At 36.3% G+C, this 21186-nt stretch overlaps 1 protein-coding gene across 1 annotated transcript in view; it reads left to right on the top strand.

Annotated features, from left to right (window-relative positions):
* The window catches only part of IFIH1 (interferon induced with helicase C domain 1), a 30848-nt gene that overhangs the window by 2556 nt on the left and 7106 nt on the right, over positions 1 to 21186 (top strand). Inside the window, exons 2-12 of the mRNA XM_026852467.1 lie at positions 4 to 350; positions 2194 to 2350; positions 3312 to 3488; positions 8169 to 8249; positions 11615 to 11835; positions 12689 to 12899; positions 15919 to 16136; positions 17634 to 17750; positions 18227 to 18350; positions 18440 to 18673; positions 19897 to 20153. Of these exons, the coding sequence (XP_026708268.1) occupies positions 4 to 350; positions 2194 to 2350; positions 3312 to 3488; positions 8169 to 8249; positions 11615 to 11835; positions 12689 to 12899; positions 15919 to 16136; positions 17634 to 17750; positions 18227 to 18350; positions 18440 to 18673; positions 19897 to 20153 (2144 nt within the window). The remainder of the gene's footprint in view (positions 1 to 3; positions 351 to 2193; positions 2351 to 3311; positions 3489 to 8168; positions 8250 to 11614; positions 11836 to 12688; positions 12900 to 15918; positions 16137 to 17633; positions 17751 to 18226; positions 18351 to 18439; positions 18674 to 19896; positions 20154 to 21186) is intronic.

The following is a 21186-nucleotide window of genomic DNA, read 5'->3' on the forward strand; positions in this document are numbered from 1 at the left end:
TTCCCTCGCTGAGCGCGGAGGAGAGGGAGAAGGTGCGGGCGGCCGCCCGGCATGGGGGCGAGGTGGAGGGGGCGGAGGAGCTGCTGCGGGCCGTGGAGCGGGGCCCCCGCGGGTGCGGCTGGTTCCACGAGTTCCTGCAGGCGCTGCAGCACGGCGGCTGCACCCTGGCCGCCTGCTACGTGAACCCCAGCCTCAGCCAGCTGCCCTCGCCGGCCGAGGAGGCCGACCACGACCTCTGCGTGCACTTGGTGCAGCTGCTCCACAGCACACTGGTGGATAGAATGCAGACCATGCAGGTGGCCGAGAAGTGCCTAGAGATGGGCATCTTCCAGGACGAGGACATGGATCAGGTAAGTGGCCCGCTTGCCAGGACAAGCACCACGCTGTGCCAGACACTGGCCACCTCCAGGAGCCATGGGACTGATAGGAAGATACAACTAGAAATGGCCTTGTAAGTGTAAAAATGAAAGGGGAATACCCAGACTTGGAGGGAAGAGAAATGGTGCTCCAAGTAAAGCAATGAATACTGTTGACAATGGGCCAACAGGTGGGATGCCAGCTAAGAACAAGGGAAAGAAAAATGCCATGAAAAAAGGGTTAGACTAAGCCAGTGTTTATGTGGAAGGAATGCAGCCAGCTTTACTGTTATTTAGCATTTTGCTACAGACCTTCGTCTCAGAAGATCATTAACTGTCTTCAAGGTCCCTGAACCATACCAGGAAGTAGTGATGGCCTGTAAAGTCCTAGAGAATACTTGAGTTAAAAGAAAGCAAGACTTTCCCTCGCCTTTTTTGCAATAGGTTCACTGGGGAGTATTGTACTAGACAGTGAAGATGAGCAGAACCATTTTGACAAGAAAGAGCAAGTGTTAATCTTTGATGAAAAAAATTTGCCAATGTTTACTCCATTTGGCTAAGATTGACTTGCCTGGACTAATGTGAAATTTTTTTAGAACCCAAAGAAATAGATACCCTGAAACAGGGTTAGAAGAAGAAATTAAAATACTTGCTGTAGCCATAAGAGAAGAACTGGCAAACTAAGGATGCAACTACATATTTGCACTCTGAGCTTTTGCACTACCACTTTTTAGGTAGTTTAATGCTCCATCTCAGTTAAATGACTGTCATATACATAATTTTGTCTGGTGACTATCAGGTAGTAGTAAGGCCCAGCTGCACCCGAATGGATGAGGAGCCAAGCATGGTAATGCAGCAGGCTGAGGCAGAGGCCTTTTAGGAGATTACCAGCTCCATTCCCTGGTAATGAGTCTGTGTGTTTCCCCTGGGTCATCTTTTTGCTGCTGGTATTCCCATCAAGCCCTTCATTAACCTTCACAATTTCAACTCTAACAGGGCCTAGGCTTTCTTAATGCACTTCCGTTTTTGTTTACTTCTCCCCGCTCCCACTTCCCATGCACTTCCTTTTAGTGGTCAGGGGTGCCCACTGGTCAGGGGTGCCCATTGCTATGCCCACCCGTTTTCTTGTGTATCAAGATGGTGATTATTGAGCCTTGAGAAATTTGACTTTGAGGACTGAACAACTGTCTAGGGCTGCTTTGGTTTTGGGGTGGTCATTTTGTTCCTCATGTGATTACATGTCAAATTCTGCTCATGACAGCCTTGGGACACTTTTCCATACCTTCTCTGAGGGCAATAGCCACTTTCTAGGGGCTTAGCTAGTGTACCCTGAAGTGGGAATTGAGATGACGAAGCCAGAGTTGAAGAAGGGAAATGTTCTATTTTTATGTGTAAGGTCATGTTACAGATTAAGTCTGAGTTCTGATAAATTGTGTAACATCATTTCTTTTTAATCAAGGTTGGCTATTCCCTAAATCAGTGCAAACACCAGTTATTATTCCACATGAATAATAATTATTATATTTTTATAGTGGTTACTATTATAAGTATTATCCAGTACTACCAGTGTCTCCAGTTAAATTTCAGGACTCAAGTTTTATATGTCCTACCCAAAACCATATGGGATAAACATAAGGTTGGACAAAACTGTAGTAAGTCTCCTCTGATGAGTGGCAGGCCCACTTTGTATCTTTATTTTTAAGTATATTTTAATGATGACAGGGAAATGCTTTTGTACCTATATTATTCCTACTAACTTTCCCGACCCATTCCCAAAGTGTGTCTCAGGACTTTATTTATTTATTTGTTTGTTTGTTTGTTTGTTTGTTTTCACCAGATCCACACTGTTACTGACAATCGTGGGAACAGAGAGGGTGCAAGGGAGCTATTGAGCAGAATAGTGCAGAAGAAAGATTGGTTCTCTCCTTTTTTGATTGCTTTGCGTGAAACCCAACATGGAGGCCTTGCAGATGATTTATGTGGAAATACAGGAGGTAATAATCTTATTTCACTAGTAATAATGTGTGGGGTTTTAATATCTCTTTATGTACTCAGGAAACAATGCAGGGTTCTCACTATATTGATTTCTCTGCAACACTGAGACCAATGCTTTCACCTGTCCAGGGATTTCAAAATCAAGTTATTTTAACAGTTTATTCAATAGATTCTTAAATACTAAAAATCCTTATTAAGCGATATCATAATTTCAATAATATGTCTGTAGTTGTAATGAAACTGAATCCTTACCTTTTATAACCCATTGGTCAGTGTGATGTTTATATAATTGTTCGTAAAACATATGCTGAGGATTAATTTGAACAAATGAAACAAACCTTTTCTGGATTTCTCCTTCAACTCAAGGATTAGTGTTTCCTTTATTAAATGGTTTACAAATATATGTGTCATTTTACAGTACATTGCGGTGTGTCTCCTTGGGGATAAGATATTCATATGTCTCAAGACATTATCTAAAATTTACTGTAAATGATAGAGTAAACTAGTAAAGAAATTATTTACAGAAATGAAACTGAAAGAGCTATAGATTTTTGGTTACTACTTTGTATTCCTGTACTGTGATTATGATATTGTAAAAGTATCCCAGTGATCCCCTGGGATCAGTATGAAAGTATGAAAAAGGAAGCAGTCCCCAAATACACTATCCCTCTTTTTTTAAATTTTTTTTACTGGGCTCCACATATGTTTTATAAGATTTTTGAGACCAAAGTTTTTTAACACATTTCCCATTTAGCAGCTTCAGCCTACTTGCTTAAGGAGCTCACCAGAACTATGTCTCTGTACTTTTAGTTGCTGCATATGGGACAGTGCATTAAGATGGGGATAAGAGGGTCATGAAGGTGTGCATGATGAATACAGGTTAGTTCTCTGTTTTCTGTGCTCCACACTAAAAGAAATTAAATATTTTATAGTGCCTTGGAATTTCTATTTACTTTCTAGGAACAGAGAATAGACAAAATGAGGTGAAGAACTGTACAAACGAAGAAACAGAAGTTGCAAGCCAACCAGGATATGCTGTAGTAGAGGAGTTGAAACAGCATGAAAATGTGAATGATAGTTTCATCAGTGAAAACAATGTATTGGAAACATCTGTTGGAAAGAGTTCTGTAGTTTCAGGTATGTTCTCTAACTGGTATTTTGTGCTGGTTCCAGTTAAACTTTAGTAACTGCAAGTAACTGAGAGAACAACGTTCTTGGTGCATTAGCTCCCTTCTTGCTCAAAAATACAGGAATATATGGCACTGTTGAGGTGAAGAAGTGAATGGAAAAAGTAAATCTTGTTTATTTGGAAGCAGTAAATTTCTTCCTATAAATTAACAGCAGTAGCGATTTTAAGGGTCATATCTACAAATTTATTCATTTTAAAGAGTTGAACTAGGGCAGGACTATGTTGTTGTACTTGAACTAAATATTCTGAAAGGCAAGAAACCAATTTGCTAGCCTAGTGTAGAATGGCTTAGGAGGACATGGCCAAAAAAACTTTAGTACACCATGTGCAGCCTTCATGTAGACATTTTCTATATCCTGGTTTCAGTGATGATGTTTTATCTCCTGTGGGCTGATTGATTTTATTATAATTGAACAATAGTGATGATCTTCCTTTCTTCTTAAATAGCACTTTTAACAACTTTGTATTATTATTTTTTAATTTACTCTGTGAAAAAATGACTTGTTTTCAAACATATATAATCTTTTTAATTTAAAATATTAATATTACTAAATTAATACTTTATTTCAGACCTATTCATAGTAGGTTTATAATATGGAATGAAAACCACTGGGTTTAGATTAACAACTCCTCCCAGCGTTGACAGAGTTTAAATCAAGAGCAGTGTTTCTGTACCACTAAAACTGCAGCTGTATTAAGTACTTCTTTCTAGGTGGCTGGTAATTCTATATTGGAAAACATTTTTGGTTTGGTTAAGTCCTTTAGTGCTGTCTAACAAGTAATTTTTCTGTTTCTTCTAAAGATTTGTATTTACAGAGTGTCAAACAACCTTTGTCACTTGTATCACATGCTCAGAAGTACATTTTTAGTAAAAATTTTTAGAAAATGTTGAGGCCTGTTGTTCATATGGATCCACTTTTGAAAATGTGCCTTGGGAGTTGATTATGAGCAACAGCAATTACCAGCAACAATTCATAGACATAGCTGGGAACCAATGATTCAAACATATGCTGTATGATTAAGGAACCATTCATATGTGTTACAAGTTCAGATGGAGCTCAAACAATAGTTAAAACTGAGATAAATCCTGCCTGAAATGATTTTAGTGGGCTTACTCAGCCAAAGCACTAAAACAGCTAAGGCTGCTCTTTTTTTTTTAAACAAACATGAATAAATAAAAAAAAATTGGCTCCGAAAACTGCAACCTTTCAGTGTGCAACAGTAGTAGCCTATTTCTCATTTAGCATGATATTAACAGCATATCACAATGCTTTGTAGCAAGTAGTGAATTATTAACTACAGCAAAAATATCAACTTGGTTTTCCTGGATTAGAACATAATTTGGCAGTATAAAGAAGAGGTGCCAGATATTTAATGATGATGATTCACAAGGGATCAGACTGAGTTATCCTTACTCTTAGTTAGTATCCTTTCAGGGCAAGGCTAAGGCTCTTAATTGTAGCCTCACTGAGGGTAGGTTTTCATTGGTTAGCCTGATCTTCTACCTGATTCTTGTCAGGTTGAGGGTTACAGATAATGAGATCTATTAGCCATTAACTAGACTGCCACAAGCTAATTCTGGCCTGAAAACTGTGGTCTCCTCAGCACTGAACTGTACTGAAATTAATAGCCAGTGGGTGTTAGTGCAGCCGAGTGGGTTTGTTGAGTGCAGTGGTGCTAAGGGTGTACATACTACATGAATTCTGGCAGTTTGTTTCAGATTGACTTCAGTCTGGTGTGGACTGTATGCCTGCAAGTGGCTGGAACTCATCTCATTTGGTTTCAGCTGACAGGAGTTCACTTCTGGTCCAAACCAAGTCTGTGATATGAGCTAAAATAGTATAAGTGGGGACAATGGACAGATTCACTGTAAATGTGCACTTCTGAGTTGAACTAATCCAGCAGCGTAGATGTAAGGTAGTAGAGGGCTGTCAGGAGACAGTGCTACATGAGGATGAGTGTAGAAGAACTGGCTCACGTTCAGCCATCTTGAAGTGCAGTAAGCATTGATCTATGCACTTGTACACACAAACTTAACGGCACTCAAGTCTTTTTCCATTTCCACCCTTTCTCATGATCTCATAAGACTGTATTTTTAGACAAGGCAGCTGAAAATACAACTGGAGGCCGGATTCTACTTCCAAGTAGGCACGGAACCCACCTAATTTGCAATTTGATGCTGTCAAGTGTTGTCAGTTTTGCAGTACACTCCCACCGTTCCTTCATGTATTGAGAAGGACAAATTTCAAGGAGAAAGAAGCTTTTTCAAGTCACTTGAAGGTACTGCAATTTGCATTGTATCTAAAAGCCTCCACTGACCCTTTTATTGGAGTAGCTGAGACAGAGGGAGTCAGAAGGTATGAGGGCAGTAGGGTCATAAAGTAGAAATAGATCATTTAGCCTAAGAGAAAACTAGAGAGAAATTGTGCATGCAAAAACAGATAAGAAACTACGCACACAAAAACCAGCACAAAGCAGTAAATTTGCAAGGTCAGAAGTGAAACACTTGGATTAAGGCTACAGTTACCTGTATAAACAACAACTTAAATATATAGCAGCTCTGTTTTTCAAGGCCTTTTTCATTAAAAACAAAAAGAAATACTTGATTGGAACAAATAATTACACTGCAATTAACTGGAAATTTCAGTTATGTCTCACAGAATGTCACTTAATGCTTCAGATTAGGAAAAAAGTATATAATTTGAAATTAGGATCAGTTTTAATAGCCTGTTTATATTTTGGTCCTCCATTTATATTTTCTGATGTTTGGACCTTATTCTATGACATAATGTAGCACAGGACAGGAAAGAAAGAGTTTTCTAATTAATAGTGCATAGGTCCATTTTTTTTTCATTGCATTCCATTGTCTTTATACTTACTGGTGAAAAGTGACTGAAAATCTTTCTGTGGAATATGCTGCATTAAAATGTGCAAGTAGCACTGTAAAGCAAGACAGCTGTTAGAATATCAGCTGTTTTATCTTCATTACTTTGGAAAGGCTTACTGTTTATATTTTATTTTAAAATAATTCATGAATGTTGCCACAGTTGAAAAAGGAGAATATTATTCTATTCACCTTTAATTTGGAAGATGAACATTTTGCATTTCACTTCGCCGCTGACATTTTCTGTTGATTTTGTAATGCGCGCTGCACATAGTAATTCAGATAATTATGTACAAACCACTTCGTGGATGCATATTCTTTGCTGTATATACATCCTTCAGTAGGTCATTTTATATGGGAGACTGCATAGAATAGATACATAGAATCTTAATTTTGTCCTCTCTTTCCTAATCCGCGTGGATTCCTAGAAAGTGAAAACAGGAGATGGCAGTGTCATCTTCATTAGCTGAAATTCTCACTAATGATACTTAATAGTTTGTCACAGGTCTCTGAACATGGATTATATGGTGAGGTTCTCTTCTTTTTTTCAGGACAATGCTGTCTTTTAAATGTGATATTAAAAGTATGCTATTATATGATAATAGGGAAATTTTATATAAATCAGACTTCTGATGTGAATATATATTTTTTAAGTGCCATCATTCACAGCATCTGTTTTGCTTTATGAATTACTTGTTGAGGACAATATTTATATGGACCATAATGGGATATTTACTGGAAAAAACTATGAAAAACTTGATAGGACACAAGTTCACAAGATAATTAAGCAAAACATAGCTCAGTGCTATTCTGACTGATTTCTTAGTTTCACTGAGAGCTTAGTTGCAGGGTGCTGCAGACAAGCTGACAGTGCAGGGTGAGGCTGTTTGCAGCAGTTTTTTCCAGAGGAACTGTGTATCTCTTTAAATATTTAAAGGACTGTGTTTTGGAAAATCTAGCTATATAAATTACACTTGTGAAGAAAAGTCAGTGTAATACATTGAGTACCCAGCAGAGGGAGAGCTTAACATGAGAATATCTACAGTAAACTTGCCAGATTTCTGTGGCAGTGTTGGTCTTCTGTTGGGTGTAACAGGATTGTCAGTCTGCTTTTACTTGTAAATAGTTTGGAAGATTTAATAATTCCTCTCTGCCTTTATTTACCTGGGAACTATGGTTTCGTCTTTTCATGTTACATGAAGAAACCTTTTTTTTTAAAAAAAAAAAAAAAAGTCACAGTTCTGGTTTTGATTTTCTTCTACTACAGATATGATTTGTGTGGCTTACAAAGAGTAAAAGAGAATGATTTCAGTTTGCTAGTAGTGCTATGTATCCAGTAGACCAACTTTTTTGTTGTTGACTCTTCACCCTTCTGAAAAGATACAGTAAACTAGGGTTAGAGGGGATCATGCAGGTGGTCATGTCCAGACCCCTTCTTTCAAGCAAACAGAATATATATGCCTGACAGCAATAAATCATGATCCACGTTGCCTTACCTCTCCTGTGTTTTGGATTTTCACCTTCCACTCCATATTTTCTTCCTTAATAAAATTAATTATATTGTTCACAGTTTTTTCTTTACCTAAGAAAAAGTTAAATAAAGGAAATTATACCTCACCCATCCCTGCCAGACATTTGTCTAGCCTATTTTAACAACTTAGGGAGAGAGCAAACAATATGCTTTTGCTATTTATAATTGTATAGCAAATACACTATACTACATTTGTTTGTGCTTTTCATTTAGAGTCAGATGTCTCCATAGGAGATGGAAGTGTCAGTAACTTGGATGAAAACCTGGGACAGAGCTGCACAACCAGTGATACAGGTATGTTTCCCTTCTGTTTTTCAGTAATTATAAAATAAGATGGGCTAGAGCAAAAATAAATGGAACTCTAGTTCACAGTATCAAGATGCCAGTCTTCCTCTTATTTTATTGGAAAACAGATGCCAATTTTATGGGTCTGTACTTAAGTCCCAGCTCCAGAAGAGCTGATCTACTGAGATCTTCTGAATAGGTCTCTAGGCATCGTCATCACACAGAATGGTCAGTGATGCAGAATGATAGAATCACATAGACTGGAAGGGACTTCCAGAAGTCTTCCAGTGCAGTCACCTGTACAGATATAATGCTGCCATATATATGTGCTTCTTTTGTTCTCAGAGAGGAGCTAGATTGTGTCTGGCCCCTGCATAGAGTAAGTGAGAGGGACATGCTTTAGGGACATCTAAGAGTGAGGAGAAGCATTTCCAGAGTACCCGCAGAACGGTAGCGAAGGTCCACCTTGGACCTAAGTAATATAGTAGTACTATTTGTAAAAGCAGTGTCATCAATGGAGGTTACTATCTGAAGACCTTTCCAAATCTCAGATTTAAACATATGTGCAAGTTCTAAATATAGTTTTAGACTAAATATTGGATTGTGTTTACATAATACTTTGCAGACAGATATGAACTTGCTATGTATATTCTCTGAGCCCAGTTACTGCTGTTGTAAAAGACACACCAATTTTTTTTCTTCTTTTTTTAAATCTTAGACCTCAGGCAGAACTAATTTGCAGCTGTCCACCATGGTGAACAACCTGTGTTTGCCTGCACAATATTTAAAAGGAACCAGTTACCTTTTGGAATCTAGCCTTTATACAGTATGTGCTGGGACTGTGTCTTGTACAAGGGCTAGAAACAATCTGGTTACCTTGCAGGCCAGCTCTGCCTAGTAAAGTTAGTACTAGATCAGTAAGTCAAGGTAAATGTTACGTATCATATGCCTTCAAAGTGTTTACTATAAATGCTTTTAAAATAGTTTCAGGCTTTTGAAATATTAAAGTTCATGTATTTTGTAAGTACACAGAAAATTCAGGATATCTCAGATCTAAATTGCTACCCTATAGCTAGGATTTTAGTCTATATATTGCTAACTATAAATATGCTTTGCACTTCTGCATCAACTAAGGTGACTCATCAGTCACATTGTATTTTTTCCTCACTGTGTCACATGAAATGTCTGGGCACAGCAACTTTTCTGTTCTCTGGACAGTCACACTATATAAGTTGGTCAGGCTGATACAAGCTACTGATATGTGATAGCAGATATATATCTATGGCCTAGTACTTTAAGAGTCCTGAAAAATCACACATTAAGTAAATTGATCATTGGCTATATCCAGCAGTCCAGCAGGAAAAAACACAAATCACTACAATTATGTAAAGAATGAAGAATAGATTTTTTTTTCCAATGTTTGCTTGCTATTTGTTCTGTTTACATGTAGGCTTTAAAAACTAGTTAAAATGTTTTAAAAACTTTCATGCATTTTAATCATGTTTAGTGAACGCAGTGAGAGCAACTATGAGAAAAAAAGCAAAGAAGATACAGATTGACTGTGATATTTATGGATTTTATAATTTGAAATTTTGCAGTAAGGCTGTTGTATTAATAGAGGTGTTTGGATAGTGTCTTAATGCACTGACATGATTTGGATTTCAGTGCAGAGAATCATGGATTTAGTTGCAGTCTTCTATGCAGGGATCACTTTACGTTTGAGAAAAATGGTGGAATTAGGACAATAGATGAATAATTATAATCTTTCTTTTCGCTCAGAGCAGTAATTCATATGAACCTTGTATGAAGGCAGACAACTTCACTAAAGTTATACCATGCACAATGAAAATTCTTTAATGGAATCATATCCTATGAAAAGATTCCTGTATTAGCCTTTATCTAAACAGGGACTGAGGAAGCTGGGAGAGAGCTAAGTTAAATATTTTTTAGGCCTGGACAGTTAATTGAGGATGTTAAGGAACTGAAATTTAACCAAACAGATGGGTGATAAAGTGCTAGTTTCAATACGATTGAACTATTGAATTTAGCCAACCAGAAAGCAAACAACGTTCTTCCTCAAAAGGGAGTAGTAGAAGTCAGATAAGTAACCACAAGTACTCTCTGTTGTGAATTTCCCTGTGTTCCAGGTAGTACTGCACTCACACTAAAAGGCAAAACAAGCAAAAAACACTTAAGAATGGCATTCAGATGTTTCCATCAGCAGTATTTTATCAAGCTTCATTACTTTTTGTTAGTTTAATTTTATTTAATGGAATCAGGGATACTAGAAAAATACACTTATTTTGTGTGTAATGTATCAGTGATAATAAAATCCTCATGATTCTTCATTTAGTGATATCATCAGGAAATAAAACTGCAGGTTTTTTTCCCTCATTTTTAGTCTAATAGAATGAATTTGTGCCTTTCCTACACTGAGGACAGTTAATGCTTGGAGAGTGATTTAAACATGTCTGTAGGGAAAAAAAAAAAAAGCCCAAAACTCCAGTGAAATAAATCCTTATGTTATTTATATATAATTTCTGACTTCCTAAATATATGTTGAGACTTGATGTGCTTTTCTTACTGTCTGAAATAATGCAACAGCATTTTTCTGCTTTTAACTTTTGCATGTTGTTTGTTTCACCTGTGAGCCACAGATCTGAACTCTCTGCCATTGCATTTTATATGATAGATGGAACATTTTGGCCTTCAGGTGGCAAATGTATATGGCTTTTTATTGAACAGCTCAGCTGCATTACATATGAGTCAGTCTGGAAGCAGCACAATCTACCATGAATAGGTGTAATACATTCTGCAGTTAGCTCTATCTTGTATGGGCAATTGAATTTTCTTATCTATTTGATCTTTATACTTTATAACTCCCTTCATTGTTTTTTAAGTGATCCCTATCTCTTTTTCATTCTATGGCTCCATCCTCCTTTTTCATCCTCTGGGAAGTGTTTAAAAAGGTATCTCACTTGCAACCAAATAAATTTCAGTACTGATGAAAGAGAACATCACATAAGATTGGCTAGATTATAAATACTGCAGCTCTGAACACAACCTTTGTTGGTCCCAGCGCTACTGAACTGTATCATTAGAGTTCATACGTAATAATAGTCATGTCAGCATAGATGGGTGAAGACATACTATGACTTGTTCCACCTACCCTGGTTTGTGACTGGACGTAAGCAGTTCTGATTCAGAGTTGTACAGGTCTACAGAGCAGCATTGCCTATGCTAATATGCCCTCTTTCTATTTAATCAGAAGATGCTTCTGATAATTAATATTTTTTTCCCTTTTACATTTGTTCAATATTTTGATAAATGTTCTGTGCCTCATGTTTGATACTTATATTTCTTTGTACCCTTAGATGAAGATGAAGTGGAGAGCAGAGCTTCACCTGAGCCAGATCTGATCCTGAGAGATTACCAGATGGAAGTTGCAAAGCCAGCACTGAATGGGGAGAATATTATCATATGTCTCCCTACAGGCAGTGGTAAAACCAGAGTGGCTGTTTACATTACCAAAGATCACTTGGATAAGAAGAAAATTGCATCAGAGCCTGGCAAAGTTATAGTACTTGTTAATAAGGTATGCTGGTCCATTTTTTAAAAAAAAGGTTTTTTTCAAACCTCATACACTGTTAATATAGAACTTGTAAAATGAATATAAACATGTTTCTCAGCTTCTCCAGATGTAGCTTGTGTTTAAAGACATACAGCATTAGACTGTCATGTCCATTGCACCATCATCATGGTGCAAGCATGAATGATTTTAGTTTATCCCAGTTCAAGTGCAAATTTAGATATGCCCTAATAACCACATAATAAAATTTCATGTTAGAATGAATAGAACTAAAATGATATTTTAAAAAATAAAAATATTTTTTCACATTCTATTTTTGGATTTGGTGATGAAGACCACCTAATGAGTCTCACAGTAGTTAGGGAATATTCTGTCAGATTTTCTGATAATTGATGTAATTTTTACAAATAAATTTAGCACATATAAAGTAATATTCTATTGTGATATTAAAATATAGAAACACATTGAATAATTTTATTAAAATCTTTCCGTATCCTTTTATAAGAATAAAATTGATAGCATGTTATAAGCTCAGTTAAAAAGCCAGAGCATGCGTGCCTGGTTTGTTCGTTCTTTCCAACGCAGAGTTAAACCAAAGTTCTTGGGACAAAAAGCTTTCATAAGAGCAGTTGGAGGGGAGAGGTTGGTTTGAGGATTTTTTTTTATGCTTGGTTTTGGTTTTTTTGTTTGATGGGATTTTTTTTAAATCCTGTCCTGCTGTGAATAAGGGGATGTTTTCTTTTTTAAACAAGTACATTTTGCACAAAATGTATGTTCACCTAACAGTATTTCTAGCAAATAGGCATGTATTTTCAATCCTCTTTATGCTGTAGTTTAAATTCTTTGGAAACTTATCCAGGTACCACTGGTAGAACAACATTTACGAAAGGAGTTTAATCCATTCCTGAAGCGTTGGTATCAGGTTATTGGTTTAAGTGGTGATTCTCAGCTGAAAATCTCATTTCCTGAAGTTCTCAGAAGAAATGATGTCATCATCAGTACAGCACAGATCCTTGAGAATTCACTGTTAAATGCAGCCAAAGAAGACGAAGAAGGTGTCCACCTATCAGGCAAGTTCTTAATTATGAAATTTTTACAGAAGGGCTAAAAGTATGTCTCTGTTCTAGAAAACTGCAGAGTAAAAATATGCCACATTGATTAGTTAATATTTTTCAGTTGACTGGTTTTATAAATGCAACCTGAGAGTCAAACCAGATCCTAGTTGATAAGCATGCATTTTTTTCAAGGCAGATCAGTCTCTTACAGTTCATTTATACTAAATATTTGTTATGCTTCCTATTTTATCTAGCTCAGGCACAACAGTGCAAATGCAGCTGAACTGGCTCTACTTTCCAAGCTTGCTAGAGCATTGAGTTACATCACACAGAAGCCATAAACAGGATGAGAAAAAAATTATAAAAACTCAAATGTAGTTGGTAGTTTGAGAAGTATAGTGGAACACAAGATAAAAGCCAATCTGTTATAAAAGTTACATTCTTTAAACTCTTTATCTTTTTGCTCACGTAAAAGATCTCTGAGGTTGACAGATATAATGGTGTCCTACAACAGATGAAGGAAATTGAAGCAAACAAAAGATACAAGATGAGATGAGGTAAAATTGTTTGCCCAGAATACTAAAGTGGCAGATATCTATGGGAGATCAGAAAGGAAATGGTATTATCTGCCAGTGATATACAAATAATGGAACAGCCCCTGACTTCAGCTCCAGGATTTGGGCTATAGTGACCCTCCTCTGTGAGATGTTAACTTCTCCCTCTATCCGCATGCAGTTAGTTCTTACTTTTAGATGGGGCAGGATGAAGCTGAGGGGAGAGCTATGATATTTAAAATAATGGATCTGAGATAAAAGTAGTTCTTGTCTCAGTGTTACAGGGACAGCAGAGAAACCTGAGGGGTCAGTCTGTGTCTATCAGTGCCTAGTGCTGAAGGGATTACTGCTTGATCCAAACTAACTCCTGCAGAGCCACTTGGGTACCTCAGAATTGCTTCCTTCCTTCAGAATGCTGTTTTATTAACCTAGGCAGAGTACCAGAGACTTTATTTCCTTTCTGCTGCATCTAATAAACCTTCCCAAATCTGAATGCCTTATAGAGACACCTGAACATTCCTGCAGGAGCTGCTGACCTGATTAGAATTGGGCTGAATCCAAACCAGTTTATGTAATGAAGTGGGGTTTCTGAATGGGTTTCACACCTTGCAAAGTTTCCTTCAATAGGGAGCTACATTTTTTCCATGAGGTGTCCCTGCAAACAGGGCTGTGTTTCCTTGCTATCACATGTGTGCTAGTAAGTTCAGCTGGACCAAAGCCAAGCAAGCCTGAACAGAGCCAGCTCCATTTTTATGGCTATGACTTGGTTAGCTTGCAGCCTATATAAACCATCCTAATTAGTTACAATTTTTTGTTCCTAATTTCTGTTCATACTTGTTTAATCTGTTTCCACGAAGGTCTGCATTACATCTAACTTGTAATCCCAGCCTCAGTGAAATGGAGGGGACACTCTTAATTGCATTTTACCAAATGTTCACCTTCTTTACCAAGGAGTGAAGTCTCTGTGTGGACTTTCTAAAAGATATGTATCACTTCCTTAGTAGAAGCACATTTCTTCTCGTGGGTTCAGTTCTTCCTGAGTAATCATAGGAACATGCCTTACAGAGATGATGGTCAAAATCAAAGGGAGTAATTTCATGTTGGCAAAATAACTATGAAACTGCCGGTACTGTTTCTGAAGCCTTGCAATATGTAAAAATCTTAGAAATAAATAGCAATTTAGTTTTGAAACCACATCAGTCCAGACTGGCGTCCTGAATCGCTTGTATGAACACAATCAGATTTCCCTAATGTGTAGCACTAGTTTGGTTTTCTTAGCAGTAGTCTGGTTTAGCCTTTAAATAAAATTTCCCTTGTTCAGTCTCCACCTTTCTTTAGGTTTTTCAAAGACAAAGTTACATGATATTTTCTCCAGCAGAAAGGCTCAGAATGTTCTAGTTCTGTGTTTCCAACTTCTGTTGCCAGTTGTTGCAAACTCATTTGCAGTGATGTAACAGTTTGAGCACTCTAGTGTGTATAGGAGACCATGGAACTTGCCTGGATTAAAAAAAAAGAAAAAAAGAAAAAAAAAGCGTTTGATCATTTCAGTGATCTGCGTTATGGTCATTTCCATAAACATTCATTGAATTGTAGGAAACGCTGTCGAATTACAGAGTTATTGGCCATCTGCAAGAATAGTGGGAGCTCCATAAATCAGTTTTGCTGTTAGAGAAACAGAGAAATGTTCATGAGCCTTTCAAATCAGAACCTTGTAATATATGCCACTGGCTGCATATGCAGATAGATTAAAGAGATGTTTGTGAGAAATTTAAAACTCAAAATAATCTTAATTTTCCTTATTGTATAGGAATATAAATCGTATACGCATATAAATATGATCTGACTAAAAAGCACATAATACCTGTCTGATTCTTCATCAGCTTCCTCCACTACAAAAGAGATGATTGGTAGTGTTCCCACCATCTCTTTGTTCTTTTCAGTGACACATCCATAAAGTAATATAAATCTTTTAATTGGACAGGAATAGGGAGGAAATCTCTGTGCTGCTATAAAATGGAAGCATATTTTGATCAGTACAGGCCTTTCTAGAATGTCTGAAAGGCTTCTGATATGTATCTTCTTATAAACAAACAGTGTGTAGTTTGTCAGATACAGTTATGGATATAAGATATGATTGAGTTAAACTGTGATATCTTCTTACCACTGATTATTAAAAATATTTCCCTGAAATTATTTATACCATCAGATTGGTTTTGCAAAAATAGAAATTTTTTTTTATATTACATGATATGTAAAACTAGATAACACATCAAGACTGCAGCAAAGATTCCAAAGTCCATTAAATATACACAGCTTCCATGCATGCCTTCCTTCGGCACTACAAATTTCCTAATAAATTAGGGTTCAAACAAACTGACGGCTTCTCTTCCATAGTGGCCTTACCTGTAAGAAGATTTAGTCACACAAATTATACATTTGAAAAAAAATTTAATCATTTAGGGGTCTTTTTCTTTTTTCAGATTTTTCACTTATCATTATTGATGAGTGTCATCACACTCAAAAGGAAGGTGTCTACAACAATATAATGCGACGATACTTAAAAGAAAAGATGAAGAACAGGAAGCTGGCAAAAGAAAACAAACCACTGATCCCGCAGCCTCAGATTCTGGGACTTACAGCCTCACCTGGTGTAGGAGGTGCAACATCCTACTCAAAAGCTGAAGAACATATTCTGAAAGTAAATAGCCCTCACACTTGCAAACCATCAAAGGGATATTGCCTTGTTCAAATGAAACTTTTAAAGTCAGTGTTAGGCTCCAAATAGATAATCTGATTTATTTTTTTCATGTTCACCTCACCGCAATTCGGCAGTTCAGCAAATTGACTCACTACAAATTCCTGGAAATCTATGTACAAATAAATGTAACTTTACAAGAAAGTGGCGTTACTGAAAAGGGAATGAAAAAGATTGCCTCACTTGAAAAAAAATACTCAAGATCACAGGCAAGAGATCCAGAAAATAGTGAGGGTTTACAGTTAATAAAAATATTTTTTTTTCATTGATGGATTAGAATTTACTGTGTATTTCTAAATAGAGAGATCACAGTATTTTATATCTGTATTTCTAGAGTGACTAAGCAGGGCTTTTGTGTGGATTCAAGAAACTGAAAAACAAAGTTGAATACTTAAACAAGAAGAAACCACTTGTGAGATACAGGTAGCATACAAACATTTTTCTTTACAGCAGTTAAAAGTACTCTTTGAGAGGGGAGTATTATATAGTTGCGTAAATACCTGACTGGAGATAATTGTTTAAATTTTATATTCAAAAACCCTCTATTTTACTTGAAACTTAATGGATTTACATTAGTAGTACCAAAATAGAATTTAGCCCAGTACTCCAGTGAAAATTGACTAGCAAGTTGCCCAAGAACAGATGATCTTGAATAGGTGAGGCCTGCAAGAAGCTTTTGTGATGTACTGAAGTAGATAGAATTGCATAATACTTTGAGACAAAAACGTTCTGGCAATGGAAAAAGAATGACTTTTCATCAGCTCTGAAATCTTAACGATGGGTTGCTGGGTTTTGTATCTAAAGAAACGTAATCTGAATACACAAGCTCAAATAGATAACTACTGCCGAAGACATTAAAAAGGTTGCCTGTCAGACTTCCTTTCCTGTTTTCTCTGCTAATAAAAATTTCTTAAAATTTCCCCTTATTACTGTAGACACAGTGATAGAAATGTACATATTCTGTTCTCAGAAGAGATCAAAAGCAGAAAAGTCCAGTTCAGTTGTGCAGGTAGCACAGAAAATATCTCTTCCTGTTCCAAGAAAGATAATTTCAAATTATTTTCTAGTCTCATGAGCCGCTCTTACCTTTATAATTACTCCCTAACGTTTCTTTTCTTCTATTTCACTTTTGATTTTTTTTTTGTGCTCCAAAATGTGCTCTTCCAAAGTATCGATGGTGTATTTTCCTTTTCAAAATATCTCTTTTACACCCTGATGTACAAGTCTTTTCCTGTGTGCAAGGATCACTTCTGGCCTAAAAAGTTACTTGTTCAGCTTATCTCAAATGGTTGCTGACAGTGTCTGTATCCAGTTTTTGTAGGAAGAAAATAAAGTTACATAAAATGCAATATTTAAATGAGAACTCTGTTGCATTAATTCAGTTTTCATGTGGAATAACTCATTAAATATTAAAAGAAGTAACATTTGGTTTTCTCCCAGATCTGTGCCAATCTGGATGCATGTAGAATCATGACTGTTGAAGAGCATGCATCCCAGCTGAAGAATCAGGTGAAGGAACCATATAAGAAGACTGTGATTGCAGATGATGAGAGAAGGGTATGATTTTTCAAACAAATCAGTGTTAAAGTTATATTGCCTTTTGAAACTGTGTTGTACAATATCAAAAATTTTTGGCTGATGCTCTTTTTCTGTAGACTTATTGTGATCCATAGTGCTAATTTGAATATGTGTGTATTTATCTGCTACTTTCCTCTGAATGGAAAAGTATCAGTAAAGTCAAATAGAACTAAATTTTTACTTATGGGGATTACATTTTTGAGGTCAAAAGACCTTCTGAACCACAGCTGAAATCTTTGCATTGGAGTAACATTATATTCACTTAAAAATATGTTATTTCACAGTAATTTTTGTAATATTTTGAACTATTTATTTCCATAATTAGAAATGCACTTAGTAACTATGCTTTCTTTGTTAATTTAAGGTTTGATGTTTTTAAAAAAATGCTCAGTGTGGTACTAGCCAATGCTTTTGTTGCCAGAAGATACTTACTTTGATAATTAATTTATTTCTAGGATCCATTTAGAGAGAGAATTACTGAGATCATGACAAGCATTCAAAACTATTGCCAGCTCCATCCAAAATCTGAGTTTGGAACTCAGCCATATGAACAGTGGGTGATCAGAGAAGAGAGGAAAGGTAACAGCATAGCAAAAATATCCCAGCTTTGGATTTCTTTAGGTCATTCTATACACAGGCTTGGTTTTGTATTTTTTGTTCACTTTTAGCTGCAAAAGAAGAAAAACGCAAGGAACGTGTCTGTGCAGAGCACTTGAAGAAATACAATGATGCTCTCCAGATAAATGACACCATCCGAATGGTGGATGCATACAATCACCTAAATAACTTTTATAAGGAGGAGAAAAGTAAGAAGATGGTAAGGAGTGATGATGATGATGATGATGAACCAGCAGTATCAAAACATGATGAAACAGATGAATTTCTAATAGGTTTATTTCATGGTAAGTTTGAAATACATTGTGATCCTTAATATTTGAAACCCATGGATTATGCACTAACATGATTTACTTGAACCTATTAATTATTACATTCTAGAGACTGCCGTGTGGTTTATAATTAAGTTTAAAGAGCCTGATAGTGAAAAATAAATTATATTCCAATTTGTTTGATTTCACCACTGAAGGTGCCAGGAGTAATGGAAGAAAATCTAAAATTTCTTTTTCCAACTTTTAAGAGTTCATCTTTGGGTGATAAATTCACTTGCAGCCCTTAGTGTAGGTTTAGCTAAGGGGGACAATTGTGAGTTTGTTATACTACCTACTTTCTGTATATATTTGTGTATGTTTGATTACATTCTAAAATATGAATAAGACTGGAGTCAGGAAGCCACTGCCTAAGTGGTGTAGTAGTTTGTGATACATTGACCACCATTGCAGTGGACAAGGTGCAGTGCCATAATCTACATGGGGTAATGACAGCAGAGTGATTTTAATATCTTAACACACAAGGTCCCCACCTTAAAAGTGTTATTATTGTGTTTGCATGATTATCTGACAATGATATAGGCTTTCAAACATTAGAAGTAATTTAAAAAAAATAAAATACTTGAGGAATCCTCCCTGATCATGGTCAATAGTGCCTGTCGAAGAGATTCATTTGACATTTCACTGAGTGTAATGAAATGTCTTTAAAAGCTGCGGTGCTGATAACAGTGTGCCCATCCTGTTGTCTATTACACTGTATGTTTCTAGTGAGGATTCCTGCTTTAATGAATGTCCCAAGGACAAATTATGTCTGAATTTATAAAAACATTATCAGCTCTGAGGGCTGTGCATATTAATCTGTTTGTCCTTGTAAGACTTCTTCCATTATTTTAAAACTGTTCTGCAAATATTCTAGATTTAGCTCTTTAATACAGTGCATTTAACTCTGTACCACTTCTGGTGTGTAGGCGGGTTTTTTTTTCTTTTGCTTATTCTCACCATGAAATATAGGCAAAGTGTACGGTAAAAAGTTAATGGTGATTTATTTTGATTGATCAGTGTGTTTATAATGAATATAAACTCACTTGAAAAATAATTGGTGTGCCACAGCTCTTCAAACTGGATGTAAATTAGCTATTCTGGGAGAATTATATAGAAAACTGCTCTTTGCTTTGATTTTTTTCTAGAGCTGTTATTTTACATGGTTACTTTTTCTTAATTTACGTCTGCTATTTTTAAAGCAAAAAAGAAACAGCTGAAAGAGTTGGCTAGAAAACCAGAATATGAAAATGAGAAGTTAATACAGTTGCGAAACACTTTAATGGAGGAGTTCACGAAGACTGAAGAACCTAGAGGAATTATTTTCACAAAGACTCGGCTAAGTGCTTTTGCTCTATTCCAGTGGATTAAGGATAACCCCAAATTTGAAGAAGTGGGAATTAAGGCCCATTATCTTATTGGTGCTGGACATAAGAGTGAAATTAAACCCATGACTCAGGTACAGAACTATGTACTACAGCATTAAAATCTTGTACATGATTTGATAAAACAGCTTGTTTTAGTACTAGAACAACAGACTGAAGTTTAAAGCCCCTTCATAAACTGCAGGATGGGTGAATAAGAATATCAGAATAACTTCATTTCCATAGGAAACAAGCTTTTTTGGTTTTGGATTTGGAGTAACAGGAAGCCATTTCCTAGAGGAGTATATAATCAAAAGGGACACAGGTCGTGGTGAGGCATAGGAAGGAAAAGTGAACAAAATCACAATAGCAAAAATATGATAGTTAAACAAGTTTATACTTATTAAGACAACAGTAATTCAAACTATATTTTAGTTGCTGAATTGAAAAATAAAATTACAGTGTTGATTGTGCCTGTCTTTTTCTGATATCATTGCTTAATCAACTCACACCAATTTATATGCATGCTTCACACTGACGCATAATCATTGAAAGAGAATTTGCCAAAATTAGCAATGAAAATATTACAATTGATCACTCAACAGTCCGTCTCATGCCATTGTGTTGGCTTCATAAACAACATCTCTCTGATGATTTATACCTCCAAATTCAACATTTTCAAAACAAAGTACTTAATATCCTAAAACCTCTATTCTATTCTGCCTTTTACTCCCCATAAAATTGCCACCAGCATTTAAGCAAAAATGGTGTGGTTTACTGCTGGGCAGAGGCCATTTCCTTCAGCTGTTGTCAGTGTCAAAAAAGAGTTGGGAATTGTTCTCTCAAAGTTGCTTGTTTTCTGTGAAAATTCGGTATTTAATCTGTGTACAACACTGCACAAACAAAACAGTAGCCTATACATTTTGAAATTGAACGTAGCAGACGGGAAGTTTTTGTCCTTCTGCTCAAGCTTGTTTGAAATACCCAGCTAATTCAGAAATCCATGTTTTGGATGCTTTATTTTTTAAGTATATCATTGTTGTGCTTTTGGTGCTCCCCAGATGACCAAAATTATGGTTCCCATTTATTATGGGAAATTTTAAGTGTGTTGGAACTTGACTTGGAAGT

Source organism: Athene cunicularia, assembly GCF_003259725.1.
Source record: "Athene cunicularia isolate RWA chromosome 7 unlocalized genomic scaffold, athCun1 chr7_part1, whole genome shotgun sequence".
NCBI classification, from domain to species: Eukaryota; Metazoa; Chordata; class Aves; order Strigiformes; family Strigidae; genus Athene; species Athene cunicularia.